The 25,503-nt window shown below is 33.5% G+C and overlaps 1 protein-coding gene across 7 annotated transcripts in view; it reads left to right on the forward strand.

Annotated features, from left to right (window-relative positions):
• The window catches only part of Sog (chordin short gastrulation), a 37,234-nt gene that overhangs the window by 2,914 nt on the left and 8,817 nt on the right, over positions 1-25,503 (forward strand). For 4 of the 7 annotated variants that reach the window (XM_072895324.1, XM_072895325.1, XM_072895326.1 and 1 more), the window contains exons 3-5: positions 16,121-16,224; positions 20,309-20,438; positions 25,321-25,386. In XM_072895324.1, coding sequence (XP_072751425.1) covers positions 16,121-16,224; positions 20,309-20,438; positions 25,321-25,386 — 300 coding nt within the window. Of the gene's footprint in view, positions 1-6,107; positions 6,207-11,521; positions 11,631-16,120; positions 16,225-20,308; positions 20,439-25,320; positions 25,497-25,503 lie in introns of those variants that run through there. The other 3 variants (XM_072895327.1, XM_072895328.1, XM_072895329.1) reach the window with 3 other exon arrangements.

Below are 25,503 nucleotides of genomic sequence, written 5' to 3' on the forward strand. Positions count from 1 at the left end.
CTGTACTTTTGTCCCGTCAACTGTTTTTCCATCATTTTTCATGCCGCTTGCTACTGTGCGCAGGCTGCTGCTGTCACTAATAATAAAACATAATCTTTTTTCCGCATGTCTATTTCCGCGCGTTTGCACATATGTAATATCGCCTATTGACTTTTCCTAATTTTGCGAAATAATCGATGCAAGACAATCTTATTTCGGTTTCTCATTATTTTGCCCCTTACAAATTGTTTTCAAACTGCAAGTTTACTTGCACACCGCTGTCGATATTTTATCATACATTTCACATATATACCTTTTTGATAAATTTCTCGAAACGCAACATTGTATGTGTGTTGGAAGTTAAAAGGGTTTTTATATATCGAATTTTATTTAATAAAATATGTAGTTTTTTTTTTTTTTTTTTTTTTTTTGTTTGTAATTTAAATATCTTTGTAAATTTATGGAAAGAGAGAGGAAACGAAGAGAGAAAAAGAGAGAAAAGGAAAGGGAAAGGGAAAAGAAGAAGGAATAGCAAAGGGGAAAGGAGGAGACGAAGAAGAGCATGTAAGAAAATGGAGAAGGGAGAAAAAGAGGAGGATGGAGGGTGGGAGGAAGGGAGGGAGGCAGAGAAGAGAAAGAAGTAAAGGAAAGGAAGGTGGAATAGAAATAAAAGAGGAAGGGAGAAAAGAGGGAGAATGGGAGGGGAATAAGAAAAGAAGAGCGAGGGAAAGAGGGTGGAAAGAAGGAGGAAGAAAGGTAAGAGACGGCAGAGGGAGGTTTGCGACATACGAACGGAAGGAAAAGGATTCAAGCGACTCATTTCTCTTTTTTATGAATCTAGTAATACTTACTGGTTTGCTCGTGTGATTGCTCTTTTTTTTCTTTCACAATTTTCCTTTATTTATATATTTGATATTTCTTTCCATTTGTCGTCTATTTCAACTTTACCCGCGACTACCGCACGCGCATGGCGTCTCCACCTCTCCCTCTCCCTCTCTCTCTCTCTCTCTCTCTCTCTCTCTCTCTCTCTCTCTCTCTTTCTCTTTCTCTTCTCTTTTTATTAACTCAATATACGTTATTGAAATTGTAAACATTGGTCAGTTTGTTTATATATTCATATATGCATCTCTATGAGAATAAAACAGCAAAGCTTTATATATATAGTTTTTAGTAACCTGAAAAAATTGCATCATATATAAATATATATTATGTATTGTATAAGATGGTAATCAAATTTCATTTTAGGCGACAAATATTTTTTTACTTTGTAGATAATATTTTGTAGACAATAGACGTACGGCATAAGTTGAATGTGTAAAAAAAGCTCCATTTAAAATAAATGGCCAATTATTAATCTGTAAATATTCCACGATTATAAAACAATAATTTTTTTTACTTTTATTTTATCGTGACGTTTAATATTATTTATGGACTGTTTGTTATGTAGTGTTTTAATCAACAAAAAGAGAGAGAGAGAGAGAGAGAGAGAGAGAGAGAGAGAGAGAGAGAGAGAGAGAGAGAGAGAGAGAGAGAGAGAGAGAGAGAGAGAGAGAGAGAAAAGCAGATACTTAACTAACTGAGAAGATTTAAGTAACCGAAGAAAAATGCTTATCAGCGATGAGTCATGAACAAAAAACAAATACCGCAGAATCAATTTCCATGTAATTACTCAAAGATATTGCAGATAGATTTAAGAAATATTAAATTTTTGTTGATATATAGAATAGTACAACTCTGATATATGTAACAACAAGATAGTAGCCAAAACTAAGCAATTGAGCCAATATCAATTTGATGTCAAATCACTTCTCGAATAACGTGTCATCTAAATACTAAATATCCTAATTTCGAATTTATTGTTTGCAAAATAAATGTTAAAAATAATGGAAAATAGTCGACAAGATTATAAACAATATATTAATGCAATTAATAATTCGAGATCAACGTGACGGTTTTGATTATTTTTTTACACAAACTTTGCGAATCATAAATTCGGGATTAGAATAATAAATTAACAATGTGGAACAGTATCGCAAAGACGAGTGATTAATTAATTTTACAAATAATTAATAATAATGATAACGTGACAAATATATGTATGTACATATATATTATAAATTATTTATCTGATAGTTGCGTTTTTGCTCAATGTCTCCTCGGGTCTCTTCCTTCTTTTCTTGCAGGGATGTTGTTTGCTACTGCTTCACGGCACTTGCAAAAACATGGTTAATTATGATGATGCGCGCACTAGAATCGCACGTCGATCGCGCGTTTTACATAGCATAGTTTTTGAGTTCTTGATATTAACCGCACGTCCTATACACAGGGTGAGGAAAAAAATCTGGAATCGGTAAAGTATCTCGAAAAACAAGGTATTTGAGAGAAAAATATATAAATTTCATACAAGTGAAAATAGTAAAAGTTACAAGGCTTATAAAGATTCGCATTCGATGGCAGGGTATGAGTTTGACTATAGGTGATGTCTAGTTGAAAAAATTTAAGACTTGATATCACCTATGGTCAAATGCATCTTTTTCAAACCTCGTGCCTTTCGTTTGAAACACTTTTTCCTCAAATACCTTATTTTCGACCTATATTTCATCGGTTCCAGACGTTTTAGTCACCTTGTATGTAAATGACGCACACTTTATTTTATATCGCGAGGGGAGAAGACAAAAGTCCAATGGTTACGCAAACACTAGAAAATCGCATAGCCAAATTCACATAATACCATCTCCGTTACTAACAAATACTAGTGTATACTTACACGCTTACGTTTAATATTTATAAGATAATCTTTCCATCTGTTGTTATAACGCGCGAGTGAATAAATATATTCACATATACAAATTAAAATTAAACATTGATACTTGCGAAATTCAATATTCAAGTATTCGCCGATTCATGCTGATGATGATTTTCAATCCAATATCAAATCTACACATCATTGATGTATGTACGTATGTATGTACAAGCGTTAAGTTTAATTTATCGATTACGCATTACGCAATTATCTACATGCGTTTAATTGAAATATTAAAATACATACAATTTTTTAATGACTTTTAGCACTCTCTCACTATTAGAATTAATGACATAGATTTAAAAATGGCATCGACTTTACCCCTTCTTCCCCTTTTATACTTTGCGAGATATTATATAAAGTACATATAATATACATACGCATACACATACCCGCACTTTATACATGTATCATATTTTCAAAAATTTATATATTAACTTGATATACATAGGTATTTTTTTTAAACTCCAATAACACTCGCTTTATAAACCATTGTATTTTTTATAATTTTGAGTTTTGGACTCCTTGCCGGAGATTTTTTATCAGCACCATCTAATTAATTTCAGCCAATTTTTTTTTTTTCGATTTCGGCTTTTACATATAAAATGAGCATGGTTCTTATAATGACTAGTTAAGACGCAATACGTGCTCATTATTGAAATTAATTGATTGCACGGATTGATAATTTTTAATTGTTGAAATTGTAGAGAGAATGATCGCGTTTAACATCTCCTAATACACTTGTTTGTCGCCATCGTATTTCAAGAAATAACAATAAAAAACTATCGACTTTTTCGAAAGTTGTTTAATAGCTGTTGTTTATTACAACTTGTAACGTACACGTGCATTACCCATTCATGTGATTCCTGATTGAAATAAGGATAACGGCACTCTGTGTGCGTATATTGAAATTATTTCTGGTAAATGCCATTGATTATGGATCTACGATATTGATTAGGACACGTAATTACTTTTCACAATTAGGGATTGTCAATTTACTCAATTAACTAATTTCAATGATTATCGCATTTTAACTAACCATTGACTGACGCAGTATCACGCAATATCAGATTAATTAATTAATGAATATACTTAATAGATTTTTATCTTAATAGATATATTAAGATTTATACCGATAATGTAATTTTGATTTTTAGCAAATGGTGATAAATTGTACATACATGTACGTGATTTTCGATCGCGAAGAAAACGGACAAAACCAAATACACTTTTTTATACGATACATGATACATTATCGCGTCCGATCTATTCGTGAATGAAAGCCATTTGATGCGTCAAGATGGACGGGCAATCATGTTTGTAGAAAAAGAACTTTTACATTTCTGTTCCTTGGATTAATATTTGCATACTCTATACATATACCTACATACATTACAGCAACACTCTCGCAAACAATGTGTTTCTGTAATTTAAATTTACTTTGTCTCTATACACAAGTAAATATTTACGTACGTTAATTTTAACATGACCGATTAGGGAGGGTATATATTATATAATTTTCTTCTACTTTCTATACTGACAGAGTAATAATAAATAGAGATATTTTGGCTGCTCAATGTTGAGCATATTACGTTTCGTTTTTACGTCAGTATTTATTTCATTTATTTTCAAGACAACATAAAGACATGTTGTTTCAGTAAGAGATATATCTATATAGCTTTGCCTTTATCGGTTGTAATAGTAAATGGGGAGTTGACGGTTCCCCACAACTTTGAGTTGCCACGCTCTAGTGCCACCCAGGTGCGATGTCGTACTTTTTTTCTTTTTTTTTTTTTTTTTTTTTTTTTGCTTTTTTTCCGTAGGCCAGTACTTGATCCAGTAATTTTATTTTACTTTCTACCGACCTATTTAATAATAAATAGAGATATTTTGGCTGCTCAAGATTTAGCTAAAGGCCCACTCTGTGCGTCTCATGCGTGTGTTCGGATCGATTCGATCCGATCCGATCCGATCCGATCCGACCCGACCCGACCCAATTTCATATGGTGGTAGATTCCTGAACACGAGTTTAAAAAAATAACACGTCACGAGGAAAGTTTTACATAAATGGACCTTATTCACGTGACGGCAAGGCAAGGCAAGGCAAGGCAAGGCAAGGCAAGGCAAGGCAAGGCAAGGCAAGGCAAGGCAATCGAGCCCTTTTCTCTCGCGAGCGCGTCGCTCGATTCTCTCTGTACGAACGAGATTCGCGGCTAATTGGCTGCAGCCATGAAGACAACGCGGCCGTTGTATATTAAAGAAGTTTAGTTTATAAGCCAATTTATCCGCCTTTTTCATGTAGTTAAACGGTGGCGGTTAAACACTGCGTACAACACGTTAGACGCGAATTTAGAATGTTCATCTTTCGGTGTAATTTTCTGCGTCATTTTATTTAACAGATTTTACAGATTTACAGATTAACAGATTTACAGATTTTTTACGCGATCTATGATGAGAGAACAGGAGAGAAATAGAAGATCAAATAGAAAGAAAGAAAGAAGGTGAGACGTTAAAAACATTGTTGTGTTTCAGCATTAATTATGCCAATATGTAAAAACGTACATTCTCTTGTGTTCAATTGTATGTATTATCTGTTGGCAAATGCATATTACAAACAGCTCTCTCTCTCTCTCTCTCTCTCTCTCTCTCTCTCTCTCTTCGTGGGCGCGCGCGCGCATGTGTGTGTAAATTGTATGATTCCGTGAGAGGGAAAAATTCTTTTCGATCAAATATTTGCGCGTTTTTGTATATTTTGTAAAAGCTGATATGACAAATTATATATAATCTCAAGACCCCACGATGGAAAAAGAGACAAATCGGCGATTTAATCTCGGCCACTTGGCTATTTTTCAATGAAATCGATGGTCCGCATGATTTTTCGACTTTGTGCAATTTCGCGAGATTCGCGAGATTCGCGAGATGCAGAGGGTTTTCTCTAAAATCACGAGACCAGGGCCGTTCGCGTCTCTCCTGTTTCTCCGAGAAAGCATCGCGCCGAAGAGAGGATCGTATATATTTAGACAAGCTGCAGACACAAAACGACTTACCACCACCTCCGCGACGAACGGCTTCTTCGTTTCTCTCCTCCTTCATTTTCTGTGAACTCGTTCCTTCTGCCTCCTATTTTATTGTCGCGGGTATACGCGCGAAATCTGGCTAAGAGCATGGTAGTTGAAAATAAGCGCTTTAGCTCTACGCGTGCCTGCAGCCAGAGTAAATACCAACACTTTTTTTTTTTTTTTTTTTTTTTTTTTTTTTTTTTCCGAAATATTGCCCTTTTCCTTCTAATAGGGAATTTACCAATTTCTCAAGGTATTGCCTTTTATCAGCCGAACGATTTGCGTTGACTCGATAGACCGGACAAGGCACGGCAGGATGCGCAAGATAGGTTGCCTGCCATTATCCTCGGCATGGGATGACATGGGTGCGGTTTGTATTTCATACATTTTCTCCTAGCAAATCTTTGCAGCCTTTTACGATCGTATAATATCTTGTTGATCAATAGTGATGAGGATAAATGTTATGATTTATCACATATATTATAGAAAGAAGTTGAAACATTTGTGAATGTGTGTGACGTGTGTCGGGACAATTAAAGAAACATGTCGCGTATCTGCACGAGTCTACATATATGGTAGCGCTTTAGTCTGTTTCTTCTTCTTGATTCGGGGAGGATTAATCGGTTAGTCGAGGACAAAGATTTTTACCAACGACTATAGATGACGTAACGCAACGTTACGTCGCGGATCCACGAAACTTTGAAGCAGAATTTACGTCTACAAGGAAGAAAAAGATAAAATGTAATATAATGTTCATCAACGACACATCTTTTTATTCCCGTATATTCCTACCAAAGGATAACAGGATTATAAAAAGATAGATGTAGAGTACAGAGGAAAGAGATGATAAGAGAGAAGAAAGGGAGAGCTTTTGGATTTAATGAATCTGATAAAAAGTTTTTTTTTTTTTTTTTTTTTTCTCCTCCAGTACGTACACTATCAAGCAATAATACTAACCGTAACCAAATAAAATTCTTCGATATATTTATGGATAAAATTTTTTCAACATGTATTTGTCATTTTTGCACATACGTAATCGCGAGATTTCTTTTTCGTTTCAACATCTTTCTTTATCGCAAACTCTTTTTTTTTTTTTTTTTTTTTTTTCTCTCTCCCTTTTTCTCTCTAGCTATTTCTCTACTGCGATTCCATCATTTCTTTTTTTTTTTCAACGTAGAATAATAAAAGTTGTCATTTCTTCTAGATATATATTGTAGTTTATTATTAATAGCGAAAAACACAGTACACAGATTATGCGAAGCAATGAAAATCGCAAGGCCGTTATTGATGTTGCGCGAAAATGATCAATTTAGTCGAGGCTTTACTTTCGCGCTGCCAGGCAGGCATCTGAGCGCGTCTAGTTTTAATAAATTTCGAATCTGCCAGTAAAGTATATTAATTGTTACGTCGTTTCAGTTATGTCATAATTTTGAATGAAAAAATGTTAGCAAATACAAAATACAATTAATAATAACCATGGCATAGCATTAATGGAGAAAAAAAGATTTCGACATTATTCTTTTTTACAAACTTTTATGAATTTTATTGATCCTTGCGCGCGGGAAGGTAAGATTAAATCTAATTATTCTAAATCTAATCGGTACTGTTAATGTCACTTTATATGCCTTATTCCTACCTACACCGTTACATGTACTAGACCAGACTCGAAAATTTCTCGCTTTCGTCATATCATTCGTATCGCACTATCATATCGTACCGCTTCATATCGCTTCGTATCGCATCGTATCGCAAATTCGTTGATTTTATTTTTATTATGGAAACGACACACGCACATCGCACATCGCACATCGCACATTAAATGGATCGCTTCTTCTTCTTTTTTCACGCAAATATCTCGTACGGGACGACAGGTCCTAATTTTACATTTTTTACGAGCCATCCCAACTTATTAAATGCTATCGTATTATAATAAATACGCTATTTAAGATTTCTCACAAATGAATTTAATTTAGACAACGTGTTTGAAAATGTTGTTCTGACGCCGCTCTAATGCGTGTACCGTACATATACGTAGCAACATTTTTGTCCAAGTAATCATTTAATTCACTCGAAACATTTTGCTGAATTTTTGCTGAGAAGATAAAATTTTCTCTTTATTTTTAATTATTTTAGAGTAACGTTTCACTTTTATCAGTCGTACAGCGACAACAAATTAATTTAATGAATCGAAAGTCAATGTGAGGTGACTTTTCGAAATGATACCAATGTACAAGTCTTGCAAGTAGAAATACTGCAAAATTGTTGAATTTAGGTATATATTTGCATTAATATACGCCAATACCACGGCCATTACTGTGCGACATAAAGTCAAAATCTGTCGGATACATACGTACTTGGCCAACAAACAGCAGTCGATTGATCATTCGTTATCTATCATCTACCGCAAGAGTATACATATCACGGTCGTGTAAATATTATATATAGACTTGCTCAGAAAATTCTAAGTAAATGAGTGCCGACGTTTTCAAACTTGGTTAAATAAAAAATCTAGACAACGTTTGAAAATAAAAACAAAACGCCCACACGCGCGTGCATTTACACTAGAAAAAAAAAAAAGAACAATTTAATATTAATTTGATATCCTTGAGCGAAACTGACAAAAATGTTTTTCTTCTCATTGTCAGTAACAATCGATCGTCGCTTCGATAAATTGAATCAAACTGATCTGTCTCGGATCGAAGCGCAAAATGTATTATTTATTATTTATTCAAAGAGTCAGTGGAAGGAAAAGTAGATACGTCATCGGTCCAACTCTTATTATTTCACCGCTGCAATGATTCTGTGATGAATACAATGGACCGTATTCCGAGCTCACATTTATCGTTAAATGTGCCTCAAAATGTATACAAACACATGTATAAAAACACTTTTAGAGGCACATTTAGCGATAAATGTAAACTCTTGGAATACGGGCCAATGTATTTTCGTTATGTATTTGTACTTTGTACGTAGTTGTCAATTCTATGATAAAATATAGAATATATAAATATTTCTCTTTTTAGGTTGAGAAAGAAAATGTTTTTCTTATGCGATTAATTGAAATTCCTTTGCGCGAGAAAAAGAACCGATACCGTATTGTATGTATGTATGTATGTATAGGCTTAATCTGATATTTTGTCTACGGCATATTTACATATTGCAGGCGCGTACATACGTACACGTATTCGTACATATACATGGTAGATTTGCGGTTGCCGTCATCACTGCCGCCGCGCCGCGCCGCGCCGCGCCGCGCCGCGCCGCGCCGCGCCGTCACCGTCGCCGCCCTCGTCGTTTATCAGCGCGGTCGTTGCGCGAGGCGCGACCGACGCGACGGTGACGAAGGGATCGGCCGAAAGGCCTGGCGAACGTGAATGCATCGCATTACGCGTGCACTGATTCAAGTCGCAGGCGCAAGGTCGGCGGTCGGCATATCTGAGCCGTGCTGTGATATCACCCAAGTGTACCGACATATATATATATATATATATATATATATATATATATATATATATATATATATATAAATAAATAAATAAACTCTACACACACGCGCACACACACATTCCCTATATATGTATATATATATATATATATAGAAAATGTGTGTGTGTATGTGTGTGTGTGTACAGAGTGTTCTGGTAAAGGTGGGGACAATATCTCGTGGGCATGTAGAGAGCAGGCAAAAATAACCCTACAAGTTCCTATAAAATTTTTTCCTAAAATGCATTTCTACCGCGAGATATCTGTCTCTAAAGTTTCAATTTGAAAATCATTTTTCTTAAATAACTTTTATATCTATCACTTTGTAAATCTTAATAATATATAAGAATCTTTTTTTTTTTTTTTTTTTTTTTTTTTTTTTTTTTATTATTATTAAGTGAAGATATTTAAAATAGTGTGACAGATTTTTTTACATCACCTCGGAGAACCAGAATCGAATCACTTGTAAGTCATTTAACTTACAAAATTTTAAAGCCGGTGGGTTTTTTTATTTTTTAATTATCTTTTTAGATTCTTCACATTTTTCTCGAAGAAAAAGGTATTCTTGTTTCATTTCGTTAAAACTGTTAACGAAATTAACAGTTTTCAAGAAAAAAACGCATTTGATCGATAAAAGTAAATTTTTAGTCGTAATAATTGAATAATGATGATTGATTTTTAAAATGATATAAAATTACATTGTGTTAAAATTATTTAAAAGAAAACGAATTTTAGCCAAATTTACAAAAAATGTTTGAAATTACTTTCACCGACTTTAACGCATTCCCGTGCACGACGAATTGATGATTGCTGTTGCACCCGCCATAATATCCCAGGATCATTTCTAATTTTATTTCATTTCATTTGTAATTTTTTTGTAATTCATTTGTAATATGTAATTTTTTATTATTTTGAAAATCGTTATTCAATTTTTATTTAATTTTTGCGTTTTTCTTAAAAACAGCTTTAACTATACATGAAACGAGAATACCTTTTTCTTAGAAAAACATGTGAGAAGAATTTAAAAACATAATTTAAAAATAAAAAAGCCCACTGGCTTTAAAGTTTTGTTAAAAGACTTTAGAGACAAATATCTCGGTGGAAAAACATTTTAGAAAAAAAAATCTATAAGAGCTTATGGGGTTATTTTTACCTGCTCTACATCCCCACGAGAGGATTGCCCACCTTTACCAGGACACCCTGTATATCGTGCATCATTTGATGTAACTGGGATACGTGAAAAAAGAAAAGAGTATACTTTTTTCGATTCTTTTTATTAAAAAATATAAAAATACATATTCTCTTTATGTATCTGGTTATATAAAATAATACTTTGTTTTTTTTTTTTTTTTTTTTTTAATACTTATGGAAATAAGAGAAAAACATACAACATGAGGAAGAATAATATTACTAAAAAATAAAATTTTATTTGAAAAAAAAATCGTTTGTACAGAAATCAAATGATAATAAAATAATTCGCTTATAAGGATATAGAATTTACAGATTAAGGATACGTGGAGACGTAGCTTTTAAAAATTGAAATCTCTATCAGATAATACATACTTTGACATAAATCGACGCATATGTATTGTAATTTTACCGTGTGAATTTTCTCGTCGTACGCGCGCATGTGCATATGTATGTAATGCTTAAAAAAATAAATTATAACAGAGTAAATATATAAAAAAAAAAAAAAAAAAAAAAATCCTGTATTCGTTACTGGTTTATCTGTTTGTGGAATAATAACTGATTTGAGCGAAATTAGATGAAAGTGAAATAACTTGATATTTAGTAACACAAATTTGAAAAAAAAAAAAAAAAGAAAATAAAATGAAAAAAGAAAATGTACATATACCGTATAATGGGTTCTCGTACTTTCGGCTCACGTAAATCTACGCGCCATCAGGTATCAGCGCGCGACGCTACGCAGTTCACGCATACATAAATAATCGGACGACATCGCGCGCATCGCCTACGTGTCTATCCGCTTTTAGCGAAGACGCTAAAATGTCTCGAGAGTCGGCACAGCGTGACGCAGCGAGGTGTGGCGTAACGTAACGTAGCGTGGCATGGCATGGCATGGCATGGCATGGCATGGCATGGTGTGACATGGCGAAAAGAGAGAGAGAGAGAGAGAGAGAGAGAGAGAGAGAGAGAGAGAGAGAGGCGAGGCGAGGCGAGGCGAGGCGAGGCGAGGCGAGGCGAGGCGAAATGAAATAAAGTGAGACAAAACGGGCGGCATCGCTCGAGAAAATGGTATTCGAACATGATTTGAAGCTGTGATATCGCCGTGATGCCTTACAAAGGTAATGTTCTCTCTTGATCTATGTATTATATGTACATCAATGAAGATGCTTCATAATTATAGACGATCATTACGTAAAATTGACATATACATTTAATATCTTTAAAGGAAATTTAGAGAGAGAGAGAGAGAGAGAGAGAGAGAGAGAGAGAGAGATATATGTTTTTAATCTATAGAAATCAAGTAATTTTTTCAAAGAGACAGAGCTCGTAATTTTTTAATTAGATTTTAATAAAAAAAAGAAAACTTAAATCATCTTGGAATAAAAAATCGGCTTTATAATTTCTAAAGTTTAATTTTTTAATTTAATAACAAAGAAACCGCTACTTTTTGTTTTTGTCAGTTTTGTCTTTTCATTTCTCTTCATTATGGTGCGATAAGATAATCGTCTTATGTATGTGTTTCGCATCGCACAATGTTACCATGAGACACGAGAGCGAACGGGATGCTAAAGGTGATGTGAAACTCGAGACGAGACGAAAGGATAGATGTCGAAAAGAAAGAACGAGAGTAAGGAAGAAACAGCGAGAATTAACGGATAGACGTCACGTTCGTAAATCTATCCAATATAAGAGAGAGAGAGAGAGAGAGAGAGAGAGAGAGAGAGAGAGAGAGAGAGAGAGAGAGAGAGAGAGAGAGAGAGAGAGAATGTGAGAGCGGAAAAGCGAAAAACGAAAGGTAGCATATGTTTACCATTCGCTAACCGCTTTGTGATTATGGTTTAGTACATTCCGGTACATGCTCTTTTTTTCACGCTCGTATTATTTATATTTATATAAGGTGAGTCACGGAAACCTGATGATTTTTAAAATAAAATAAATAAAATATAAGTTAAATATTTATTTCTTGTTAGATAACAATAGAATATAGAATGCCATTTGAGTATGTTACTTGATCTTATTCATTTTCTTAAATTAAAGAAAAAAAAAATTTTTTTTCCTCAAACGTTCTCCGCATTTATCCAACATCAACAGGTTCTCGCATCACTGTTGTCTGCATATAGTTGTAATTTTTTCTTACACATTGGCTCCAAGTTTTTTAATATTCAGGAAAAAAATTACGTACTCAAATGGAATTCTATGCCCTATTGTTATCTGACAAGAAATAAAATAACAAAATTTAAGTTATATTTTATTTATTTATTTCATTTCGAAAATGGTCAGGTTTCTGTGATTCACTCTATATTATCATGAGCGAAGATGTACGTTACTCGTGGCTCGTGGCATCACAATGAAAATGTAGATGAGTGCTCGCGAATGTTTTTTCAATCAGCAAAATCGACGTTTTTTAAACGCGTCCGTTAAATATTAATCATCTCGTTTTTTTTATTTCATTTGACATGGTACAAATTTGCTCAAATGCCAAAATAATCACGGTTGACGAATCTTAATTATTATCAAATATTGTTTGAAAGCTATTTACGGATTATAATTGCAAGTAATGGGAACGTATTTTTTTAGGTGTATATTCGTACTGTGAATAATATAATAATAATCGTTTAATTATTATACATTTAAATATTCGGTTAGGCTTCATGTTATGCAATTGGAAATAATACCCAACCATGTTTCTTTAGGATAGATGTTATATAGTAATGTATACAATGGAATATACACATATGTAAAAAAAATTATGAAAAAAATTCCGTCCGTTGGCAAGTGGGGATGAATGCGAGCGAATAAATTGTAAACTTGTATTAAAATAGACTGGACATTCTTATGCGACACGTGACGATAAAAGTAAAAAACACAGGAATGCATAATGGAATGCTTTCTCTCTTTGTCACATAACGACAAACACCTGGGACAATATAGATGCAAAAGGATGAGAATGTGAGACAATTATTTTTTCTCATCTTCTGTTTTTCTTTTTGTCAACTGCACAAGGAAAAAAAGAGGAAAGCATCCAATGCTTTGTCTTTCCTTACTAATATTGTCTTGGAATTTCTGTGCGCAGGGTATGCAGGGTGTCTCCGTAGGGGACCGAAAAATTAACACGAAGATAAAAAAGTCCTTTAAGAGATTCGCTCGTATTTGCTCCATTTTGGCGAAAATCGCAAAAAATCAATCTCTCATTGTCAGTTGCTCTCTTGAATTGATTGGCACCGAATAAACTTTCTACTTCAAGTTTCCTCACATATGTAAACACTTGATATTGTCCTTTGCATTCTTTTGATTGTTTGCATTCTTGTTTGTACCAAATATCACCAAAACAATGTCTACCTGCAATTAATGCGATCAGTGCTGGATATAATGCTTTTGAACAATATCTGCATTAAACAGATGATAACGTGAATAAAATGTAAATAAGTAAGTAAAAAAACGAAAACTTGTTTTGTTTCTTTTTTTGTGATTTTCATGAAAATGGAGCAAAAACGAGCAAATCTCTAAAGGACTTTTTTTTTTGTCTTAAAATTACTTTTTCGGTCCCCTATACGCTCCCAAAAATTTTGCCATTTAAATTGAGGACACCCTGTATATTTATGTATCTATGATTGCGAATATAAATATATATAATACTAAAAATAAATTGGAGCTTTATTCTTAATTCTTAAAAACTTGTCATTAATTGCGATTATTCGACTAATAGAAAATTGAAATAATCTGTTTCATGATAATAATAATAATATTTTTCGCGAACATAGACATGGTAAATTTGTACGTACATATGTATGACGGGCTAAAGAAAATAAATTTTTTATTTCTTTATTTATATTTATATGTGCGGAGGTTATAATGTCGCGTTGCATGTGTGAAAAAGTCGAGGGGGAACGAAATTATTGTTATCGTACGTAAGAGAGAAAGGGTGAGGAAGAGAGGGAGAGGGAGAGGGAAAGGAAGAAAATTAATACGCTTTACTTTACGCCGTTCTGTACAGCGTGACTCGCATATTTTCGATCTAATAGCTTGATATCGTGACTCTCTCTCTCTCTCTCTCTCTCTCTCTTTGATTCCTAGTTACTTGAAGCTGCGATTTGCGCTTATTGTTAGATTGATTTAATGCAGTGCGCAGTACAATGACCTCGTGCAAAATGGAATTTTTCTGGCATTTTACTTTCTTTAACTCGTACATGACCAAGTTCTTTCTTCCCTTCCTTTCCTCTCTCTCTCTCTCTCTCTCTCTCCCTCCCTCCCTCCCTCCCTCTCTCTCTCTCTCTCTCTCTCTCTCTCTCTCTCTCTTTCTATAATAACTCTTAATCAGCATTGGTAGAACTTATTAGATTGGGAAAGCTATAAATATCTTTTTTTTTTTTTTTTTTTTTTTAAGTACGTCTTATTCTCTTTTCCATACACATATAATGTATATGTATATAGGCATATCTACATATTTATATGTAAACATTCACTCACCAGTTAAAATAACGAGTAAAATGTATAATAAGACTCGTATAAGAGTGCTCTTTTAGAAGCAATTTTAATATAGGACTCTTTTAATAGATGTTGAGGCATTAATCTTTAGATTGACCATGAATTAAGCTATGAATTAAGAAGAGCAGCAGCGTGCTATAGTCACTCGATAAAAATAAAAACGCTGAACCATGCGGGCATACATAATACACATTCATGACGAAAACAATTTCTATTACGTTATTTTCACAGTGCTTTCAGGTTTGTATTTTATACGTCGCGAAAGGAAAAGACTGCGGTGTAAGTGTAAGTGTAAGTGTAAATGAGACTCTTCATCGCTTTCAATTGCTTTTACTTTTCCTTTTTAACGGAAGAAGATAAATCTAAAGCAATAAGAAGTTATATTATTTAAAAGCCGCGACGATATGTATATTACTATTAGTTTAATAATAGATGCGTATTATTGCGTGTATCTAAAATTACTATCAGTTTGAGAAATTTCGATCCGATATATACATGTATATATATTTTTTTGTTTAATTTACATCTCGTGTATAGTTTATAAAAATTCGCACGTGCAACGTACAAACAAACATTTCAATCGTTATTCAGCGCGGAACGGACAAGAGATTCCTGTCACTGTACGCGCAACCTGATGGCGCATCGATTATTAGTCAGTTGTGCGGTGTTTGTAAACAATAGCTAAAGTTTTACATTTAGAATAAAATTGCATCATTGACCAAGTTTCATTCAACGATGATTGAAAGTATGCGCGACGCATATTATTGACAAACGCGAATGAATATGCGTACGGCACATACCGAACGTATTACGTTATACTCACCGTCAAATTGCGTCTTATTCGTCAATGATGGCAGCGGAAGTGTAAGCGAAGCATATTTCTACCTGGAATATACACATATTTTTCTTCTTTTAATAATGCATTCTTAAGCGCGAAATCTTTATAGTACATATTATTATATTATTGTATATTATATATATATATATATATATATTAATCGATAGATTATACATCACATATAGAGCGACATTTACATTTTTACATTTTTACATTTTATATTTGCAATATTATTAACGATAATAATATTTTAATGATTAATCATTTTTTTCCTTTTTGTTTCAGAATGCACTTTTGGCAAACAGATCCGCGAACTAGGCTCAATATGGTTTGCGGATTTAGGACCGCCTTTTGGAATCATGTATTGCATCAAGTGCGAGTGCATACCGGTACGTAAAATTACACATGTATGTGCGTCCAATGCACAACTCGCTACACGCACAATTTATACACGTATTAAAATATTGCCTATCTCACACGTAATGTTTGGCGAATGTACATGACATTTAATAAATAATTTCAGTACGGTATCACTGCAATTTACTTAATATACGAATAAAAAATGCTTCCCGTAGTCTTTTTTTCTCTGTCTTGGAATTTTTTATCAAAAAAACAATATACTCTGACCGTATTGTTACAATTTTTCGCTCTATTGGGTTTTTTTTTTTTTTTTTTTTTTTTTTTTTTTTATCATTTTTTTTCTTTAGGTCACAGTAAGATTTGTTATTACGAGAATCAAAACATGTGTTAAACTCGTATAAAACAGAAATGACTACGGATAGGATAAATTTTTATCGAGATAAACGTCTATGTGTTACTATATATAAACGTAAATATATACCATATGCATATACTATGCGCGCAAAAAATAATCATGATAACGATATTATATTCTTTTATCGTTACGTTATTATACAATATTCATATACAACGTTTCCACCTAGAAGTGGCCACCTCTTTTTATCTTTTAAATTAAAAAAGATAGACCGTAATAAATAAATATATATATATATATATATATATATATATATATATATATATATATATAAAATTAAATGGCTTGAACTGAACTTTATTGTGAGTATAGTGATTGATTACAAAATTTATCTGTATTGAAGAACGGAGAGGTATGCGTAATTTTTTTTTATAATGTTGATATTTTGATATATAATGAAAGTTGTAGCGTTTGAAACGAATACAACAATGTATGTAAATATTTAATGTAAATATTTTACATATGCGAGATTTTCTGGCTTGAAATATCGCGGGCGACGTCTACCATTTCATTTTCGGCCCTGCGACATGACCAACTTCTGACTCGCGTGTTAGAGGTTGACGTATGTCATGTTGTCATTTAATCATGATACTCAGTGTACGAAAAATATAAATAGAAAGCTTATGAATCAATATAATTATGAGACATTTAATAAATTATACGACACATTGGCATAAACCACATCAAACTTTATAAACTAATACTTAAATAATAATTTAGTAACTTTTATTAATTTAATTTTTTTTATGTTTAATTTTTAAATAAACTAAATAAATTAAACAAAAAGCTTATTATTTATTAATTTTAAACGAAAGAACAACACAAAATTAATATAATATATTAGATACAACATTTTATTTTAAAACACACTCAACGTTTTTATAATAATTATGTACACACACACACACACACACACACACACACACACACACACACACACACACACACACACAACATTAATATGCAAGTATAGGAAAAATGAGGATTTTCATTTCCACTGATACTAATTGTAAGAAGGAATTTCACAAAGTCAACAAGGATTTTTTCGACAATCCAATATCGACAATTTTGTTCGTTTATCCCTTTTATATTAAAAAAGGACGCTTTATCTATAAATAATACTCGCCGAAAAGTGTTTGGAGTCTTGTCTTAATTTTTGTAAAGCTTATGTACAAAATATTCTGCGATTTTCAAAATTTTTGTCTGATTTATGCCAATGTGTCGTATAATTTATTAAATGTCCCATAATTATATTGATTCATAAGCTTTCTATTTATATTTTTTGTACACCGAGACTGTACACTGATTAAATGACAACATGACATACATCTCAACCTCTAACGCCGCACGTCAGAAGTTGGCTATATCGCAGGGCCGAAAATGAAATGGTAGACGTCGCCCGCGATATTTCAAGCCAGAAAATCTCGCATATGTCAAATATTTACTACATTCATCATACATCGTTGTATTTGTTTCAAACAACGCTGCAACTTTTATTATATATCAAAATATCTACATTATTGTAAAAAAACATTACGCATACCTCTCCGTTCTTCAAAATACAGATAAATTTTATAATCAATCACTATTCTCACAATAAGTTCAGTTCAAGCTATTTATTTTCATATATACAATATATATATATATATATATATATATATATATATATTTAGTTTATATATATATATATATATATATATATATATATATATATATATATATATATATATATGCCAATATGTGCCGTTTAGCACTGTGTTGTGCATGATAATTTATTTTATTTTTTTACTTGAAAACTATTGATTTGACGAAAAAAATTAAGCAAATAAAAAAAAGGCTAAAACTAGCAACTTTTATTCATTTTTTTACTAGAAACTTTTTAACGGGTCGGAATATGATTGTCTAAAAGTATGCATTAAGAAGCTTAATTTCTTTATTGGCTTTATTTTTTTCATCAAAATCAATAGTTTTCAAGTAAAAAAATAAAATTATCATTCACAACACCAGTGCTAGATGACATATTGACATATATACGATACGGAAGGATTAAAAAGTAAGTATCTTTTTTTACTAATGGAAAATGTCCACCAAACTTAATTTTTTTAACTTGTCTTGAAAAAAAAAAAAATCTAACAATAATAAAAATCTAATTTTCATTTTCTCCTTTGGAGAGGTGTAACTTCTCAGCGAGGGATATAGGAGTAAGTGTTTGTATATGAAAGATTTCTTAATTTTCAACAAAGAATCATCCTAAATTTTTCAAATTTATTTAGAATCAGCATATGTATATAAAATGTCTTGGATTAACAATGAGTATCGTATAAAAGTAACATGTCAGCTTCAACACTCGCACGAAATTAAATTAAATAGAATAAATAGAATAAATTTGATGAAAAAGTTTCAAAAGTTCGAGTCACGCGAAATAGTATAAAATATATTGTAGTATGACTTTTAATATACGAAATATTTCCGTATAACACAACTCGACTTACACACATTCAAATATAAAGATTATTAGGATGAAATGAAAATAAATGTTTAGAGCATGATATAATAAATATATGTCTAATTCGAGTTTGCAATTATTATATAAAATAGTTAAAAAAATGTCGTACTTGCTGCTATCGTTTAATTGGAAAAATGTAGAGAAATTGATACAACATTATTCATACAACATGCCTACTCTAAATAAAGGCGTAAAAATATGCGAGCGTAAATACAATGTACAATAATTGGTGAATGCTGATGAATACGAAGAGTCCAGTCTTTCCTATAATGCGATAATGAAAAGAGAATTTTTTCAAATGAAAAATATATACATATATACAAAACACATGTGCAAAAAAAATGTGAAGTCGATTCGAAAGAGCTTTCAATTAAATTTTGCAAAAACGTATATTTCGATAGTATCGCGTTCATTTTTATAAAAAAAAAAAAATGGGATTAAAAAAGATTGTTGAAAAAAATCACGTATTACGGATGGAATTGATGGAAAAGATGTAATGGAAATGAAAAAGAAATGGAAGAAAATGAGAGAGACGCTGCGCCGTGTTACGTTGGGTTCGTGAGCGCGGCATCTATTTTTAGACTTGGAAAGAATGACAGTCCCCCTCTTTCGTGTACATCAAGTGCTATTGATAGGTCGTGATCTTGGTTGTAGAAAAAGCAGACGCGTCGCGTGAATCACACGTCGCGTCGTTACGAGAAGTCATGTCTCCTTACTTAAAGCCATCGCAGTACTTAATGTTGCGGTTCGTCGAACGCGCCGCCTATCCATCCTTTGCGCTACAGAATTTCAGAGAGCAGCAATAAATCCTATATAGCATCCTACGAGAGTGCAATGTGTGAGATGAGATATACATATATATATATATATATATATATATATATATATATATATATATATATGTATAAATATATTTCAAATTTACCTTCTTCCTGTTCCTTACCTTCATTCTCTTCTCGTAGCATCATCCTTTTCATCGTCATAGCGATTCAAGACGCGAGCAAAGTATATGTATAATAAAATAAGGATAAAGTCAGAGTCAATAAGTATAAAAACGTCTTGATGGATGAGACGGAGAGGACGAAGCAAAAGTGTGTAGCGCATACACGTATAATATATGTATATTATAATTATTGCTCGGCAAACCTAACTGATAACCTGGTGGCTGGTGTTTGTTTGTTGTTGTTTTCAGGTGCAAAAGAAACGACGAATCATCGCGAGAGTCCAATGTCGCAATATAAAGAACGAATGTCCGAAACTCACGTGCGACGAACCAGTTTTACTGCCGGGTCGATGTTGCAAATCCTGTCCCGGTGACTTGAGTAAGTTGTGTAATACTTATATCTGAGTTATCTTAGTTTTTGCCTCGTTATTTATTTTCAGTCGAATATTTTCCTCTTTTCCTTCGTATATTTTCGATTTCCGTGCGCGCTTTCGACGATAAACTGGGTAAGATTAACGCGCGTAATTTATCATGAATACATTTTGTTTGATTCTTTTTCGCTCGATTGAGAAAGCAATCTCTCTCTCTCTCTCTCTCTCTCTCTCTGCGGGATCTTAGGCGATCTATCTCGACTATGCGATTTACTTCATCCGCATTCTACTGTGACTAGTATAGCAGCTAGCAGCGATACAGATTAGGTATCCGCAAAGAGAAATAAACGGCATTGCGCCCGTTGAAGGAGCTCTTGAAGAATTTGGCCCAAGCCATCGATGGCCGCGCCATCGCCATGTCGATACGGTGAAAGTAGCGTATCTCGCACTTTGATAAAGTTAGCAGATAAGCTTTACGTGCGTCAGCAACGCTAATGAGCCACGTCACGCCAATTGTCACGATATCTTATATTCGCTTTGCATTATTGCCATACTATCGCTTTTATACGCTACTATATTTATTAGTTCGCTACGTGAATTGCTTTTGACGAAATCGCAAATTGACGCGTTGCATCTTTTCGGATATTTAAAATTTTAAGAATTTCAAAAGAATAATCTTTTTCATCGCCATCACCGCTTTCACCACACTTACGTATGGTATATATACCCGTATTCGTAGTCCTTCCTTATTTTAAGGGCCGAGGAAACCTCCATGAAGGATTATTCCTTGAATATCCTTGAAGGCCTATTCTATATTTCAGATAGATGAATCTCGCAGCATCGTTTTATGGTATCCGCTAGCTAAATTAATTTCAAATGTATGCAAACATTTTAGGAATTTAATGATTGAATTAAATAATAATTAATAATAATATATTATATATTAGATATACTATATATTAATAACATATATTAATAATAATAATTTATAAATATTAATTAATGATTAATTTATTTTAATAACTAAACATTAATCTACATTTTCGTTCTGATAATCCTTCGTCGGAATCATTTAAAAATTCGTTGTCCATCATATAATAAATAAAAGGATACAAATTGAAATGTGACAGCTACAGATGACAGCAAACTTTTAAAGTTATATTTGGTTATATTTTGCGCATCATCCGCTATAAAGAAAGTTGAATCTCTTCCTTAAGTAACCTTTCTTGAAATAAGGGAACTAATAAGATTCCTCGTTTGGTGAAGGAAGGTTTACGAAACGTGGAATGAGGAATAAGGAAGAAATCCTTATTTCTCAAGGAAGTACTATGAATACGGGTATTACCGATTCGATATCTATGTTCTTTCACTTATTTTCAGGGATAACGATAAATGACGATAGAAAAACTTGTCCGTGTCTTTATTTAGAAATATAATGTAAGCAGAAAGAGAGAGGATGGAGGTGAATGGTTTGTTTAGCGTCGAAAGAAATGGCAAAAGGAAAGAGACAAAACAACGTATAAAAAAAAAAAAAAAAAAAAAAAAAGGGGGGGGGGAAGGGAAAAAAAAAGAGTTTTGCCTGGCAAGATTGACCGATCGCGTTTTCTCGAGAGAGAGAACTCGAGTTGTAATCGTTAAAGAGAAGCGGAGTGAAAGGAGATAAGGACGGATGCCACAAGTTTAGCGCCATGGCGCCGGCTATATTACCGCATGGCGTCACTTTGATTAAGCCGTGCGATCTAAATGTAAATATTAGCATACGTAATGATTGGACAGCACGTACGCAGTGAGAATAAGAATAGATGGGCGGATGAGGCGAGCGAGCGAGAAAGAGAGAGAGAGAGAGAGATAGCGGTTGATACGACGTGCTCAGCGGTGGGAGGGGGCAAGGGGAGGGGGTGCAGAAGGAGTCTTTTATATGTCATTTATATAAATTTATTTGATCGTTCCTTTTACTTTTCGACATTGTCCGAGTGCTCAGAGCCGTGACGATCGAGTTTTTACGATCGCATATCGCGCAAGCTAAATAAGTATAGTTATTGGCGAAAAGGACGCGCAAATATTTATCGTGCAATTAGGTTAATGTGACACTTTTGATAAAAGCCTGGTTGTCGCCGCGATTTCGCCGTGACCAACAACGATAATACGCGAAACGTGAATCATTTTTTGTTTTTTACGATCCCATCGTTCGTTCTCCCATTTGTTCCGACAGAAAGCTCGCGCATCAAATTTATTTTTTGCACCAGATGATTCACATGATAATAATAAATGATGTAGCGTTTTTCGCGAACGATACAGATTAACCCAGAAAAGATTTAATTACGCCAAATATTATTGTCGTAGTGAGATCAGACCGCCGTCTGATAGGAGCTTGTTGTCCCTGTTGAAAGGTGAAATTTGGCTCAATTAACAGCGTCTTTCGTTTACGTTTCACGAGGAAATAACGACCTTTGAAGAGAATTATCTCTGACGACCCATGCGGAATTATGACCCTTGAACTCGTCGATTGAACCGTCACATCGATTCTCATTCGATTCTCGTCGAACATAATGTCCGCCGTGATACGATCACGAAAATATGCGGACTTTGATTCTTCTTTAACGTTGTAAAAAAATTAATTGGACATTGTGCACGCGCGTATTGGATAAAAAAATTTAGAGTATGTCAGATTATTTAAAAAGTCAGAGAAATGAATTTTGATCGATCGCAAAAATACTTTACGAACAAAGATTATCCCTGATTTTTCAAGTTTTTCACGTTTTTCACGTCATGTCGGTTTCTTTGAACGACCGTCCAGGTACGCGACATTCAAATCTTTTCCATTGATAATCTATAATTTTGCACAATACTTTTATACCCGTAAATTCATAGTTCTTCCTTGAGGAATAAGGATTCCTCGTTCCTCATTCCACGTTTCGTAAAAACCTTCCTTCACCAAACGAGGAACCTTATTGACCCCCTTATTTCAAGAAAGGTTACGAGCTTCCTTAAGGAAGAGATTCAACTTTTTTTTCAATTTTTGGCGTTATTCAAATTGAAAGTTTTCAATCCTTCTATTTATTATATGATGGACAATGAATTTTTAAATGATTTTGACGAAGGATTTCAGAACGAAAATATAGACGAATATTAAATTATTAAATTAAATTAATTATTAATTAATTAATATTTATAAATTATTATTAGTTATATATATATATATATATATATATATATATAGTATATCTAAAATATATAATATATTATTATTAATATTATTAATTATTGTTTAATTAATCATTAAATTCAACAAAGTTTGCATACATTTGAAATGAGTTGCGGATATTATAAAACGGTGCTGCTAAAAATCACTGCTGATAAAAATCCATAAAATATTCCTTCATTTTAGGAAGGAAGACTCGAGGTCCATCTGTGAAATAAGAAGGTCTTGGATGTTGAAAGAATCTTTCATGGAAGTTAGGTTTCCTCGGCCCTTAAAATAAGGAAGGACTATATGAATACGGGTATTAGTATTTCTAATGTCGACACATTTGTTAAATGACTTTCTAGCGAAATTTGCAAAATGCGCAAAATGCGCAAAATGTCTTACAAAAATATAAGAGACTTGTTAATTGATTTATGAAAATGATGATTGGCGAGAACAATTATTAACCAATTAATGATTACATTATCATTACTATGTTTATACGATATTAATGTGGCATGATAAAATCCAAATGTGTCGCGTCGCGGTTAGATTCCGACTAGGCGGAAATAATTTAACGTTGATAACGATGAGACTGGGTGGTTGGTCTCACACGTGTGGAGTGTCGAGAGAGACGTGCCGTAGGCATGCGCGTTTTGCGCGAGGGCAATTAACGTCTCTGTGGCGCTGGACCGGCGCGGTATGCGCCATAAAAGTAACATATTCAAAGTAGCAGTGGTTGGCGCCAGCCAACTCTTTTTTTTATCGCGCGCAGACATTCTTTATGATCTGTGCACATGCCACCACCGGCACCGGCTGCTAAATCAAATTAATGTTAAGCATCCACGATCGACTATTGACCGTTTATTTTTATTTTATGCTATACTGTCCTCTGTGAAAGAGATATGAGGAAAGGGGAAGAGGAAAAAGAAAAAGTTGTTATCGGAGACCAGTGTCTGCGTCTGCGTCTGCGTCTGCGTCTGCGTCTGCGTCTGCGTCTGCGTCTGCGTCTGCGTCTGCGTCTGCGTCTACGTCTACCATAATACCATGGTATCGATGTGTGTACGTAGAACTTAATGGATGGACTTTGCCTAATATGCCGACCATATACGTACATATAGCGGGGGGAGGGGGGGGGGGGTTAGTAGAATCTACTTTTACTGAAGCAGGATCGACAGAGAGGATGTATTTGAATGTATTTTATTTTTCTTACCGTGACATTTGTAAGGATTTTTACAGGATTCTCTTGAGAAAGGAGGACAGCCTATTCTATCCTCGCAGCATAGGTCTGTCATTGTTTTTCTCCTCTCCTTGTCGATGCTTTCTCACCGCATTAGAGCAAAAAATTCTATGGATGTGTAAAACACTCGCCTCGGAAAAAAAAAAATCATAGAATACCAGCATAACAATTTTAAAAGAGTCAATCGATTTTTTTCGAATCGGATCATCTTGGAAATCTCGTCTAGAAAACGTGAAAAGAAAAGAGGAGAAAGTGATAGATTTCGAAAAGAAAGGGGAAAAGAAAGAGGGAAAGGAGCGCGAAAATTTCATTGATTAAACTCATCTCTATTTCGACGTTTCACATATAATTAGATATAATAATTTTTATTTTAAATCGACAGAGAAAAATAAATGTGAAATAAACGAAAGAATTGGATTGAGAAAATGAAAATAGGGAGAAATGCAAATTAAATGTTTTGTTACAGATACAGACATAGTGCAAGATTTGCCGGCGCAATTAACTTTGGAGGAAGAGGAACGAAGCTTGAAACGTAAGAGTGCTTTGGCAGTATTTCTGAAAATTCTGACTTTTCGACAATTACACATTCGCACATGATGACGCGTACACATGTACAGGAATTGGGAGACGAGACTTTAATAAGTAGCTT

The sequence above is a fragment of the Anoplolepis gracilipes genome, chromosome 7, assembly GCF_047496725.1.
Source record: "Anoplolepis gracilipes chromosome 7, ASM4749672v1, whole genome shotgun sequence".
NCBI classification, from domain to species: Eukaryota; Metazoa; Arthropoda; class Insecta; order Hymenoptera; family Formicidae; genus Anoplolepis; species Anoplolepis gracilipes.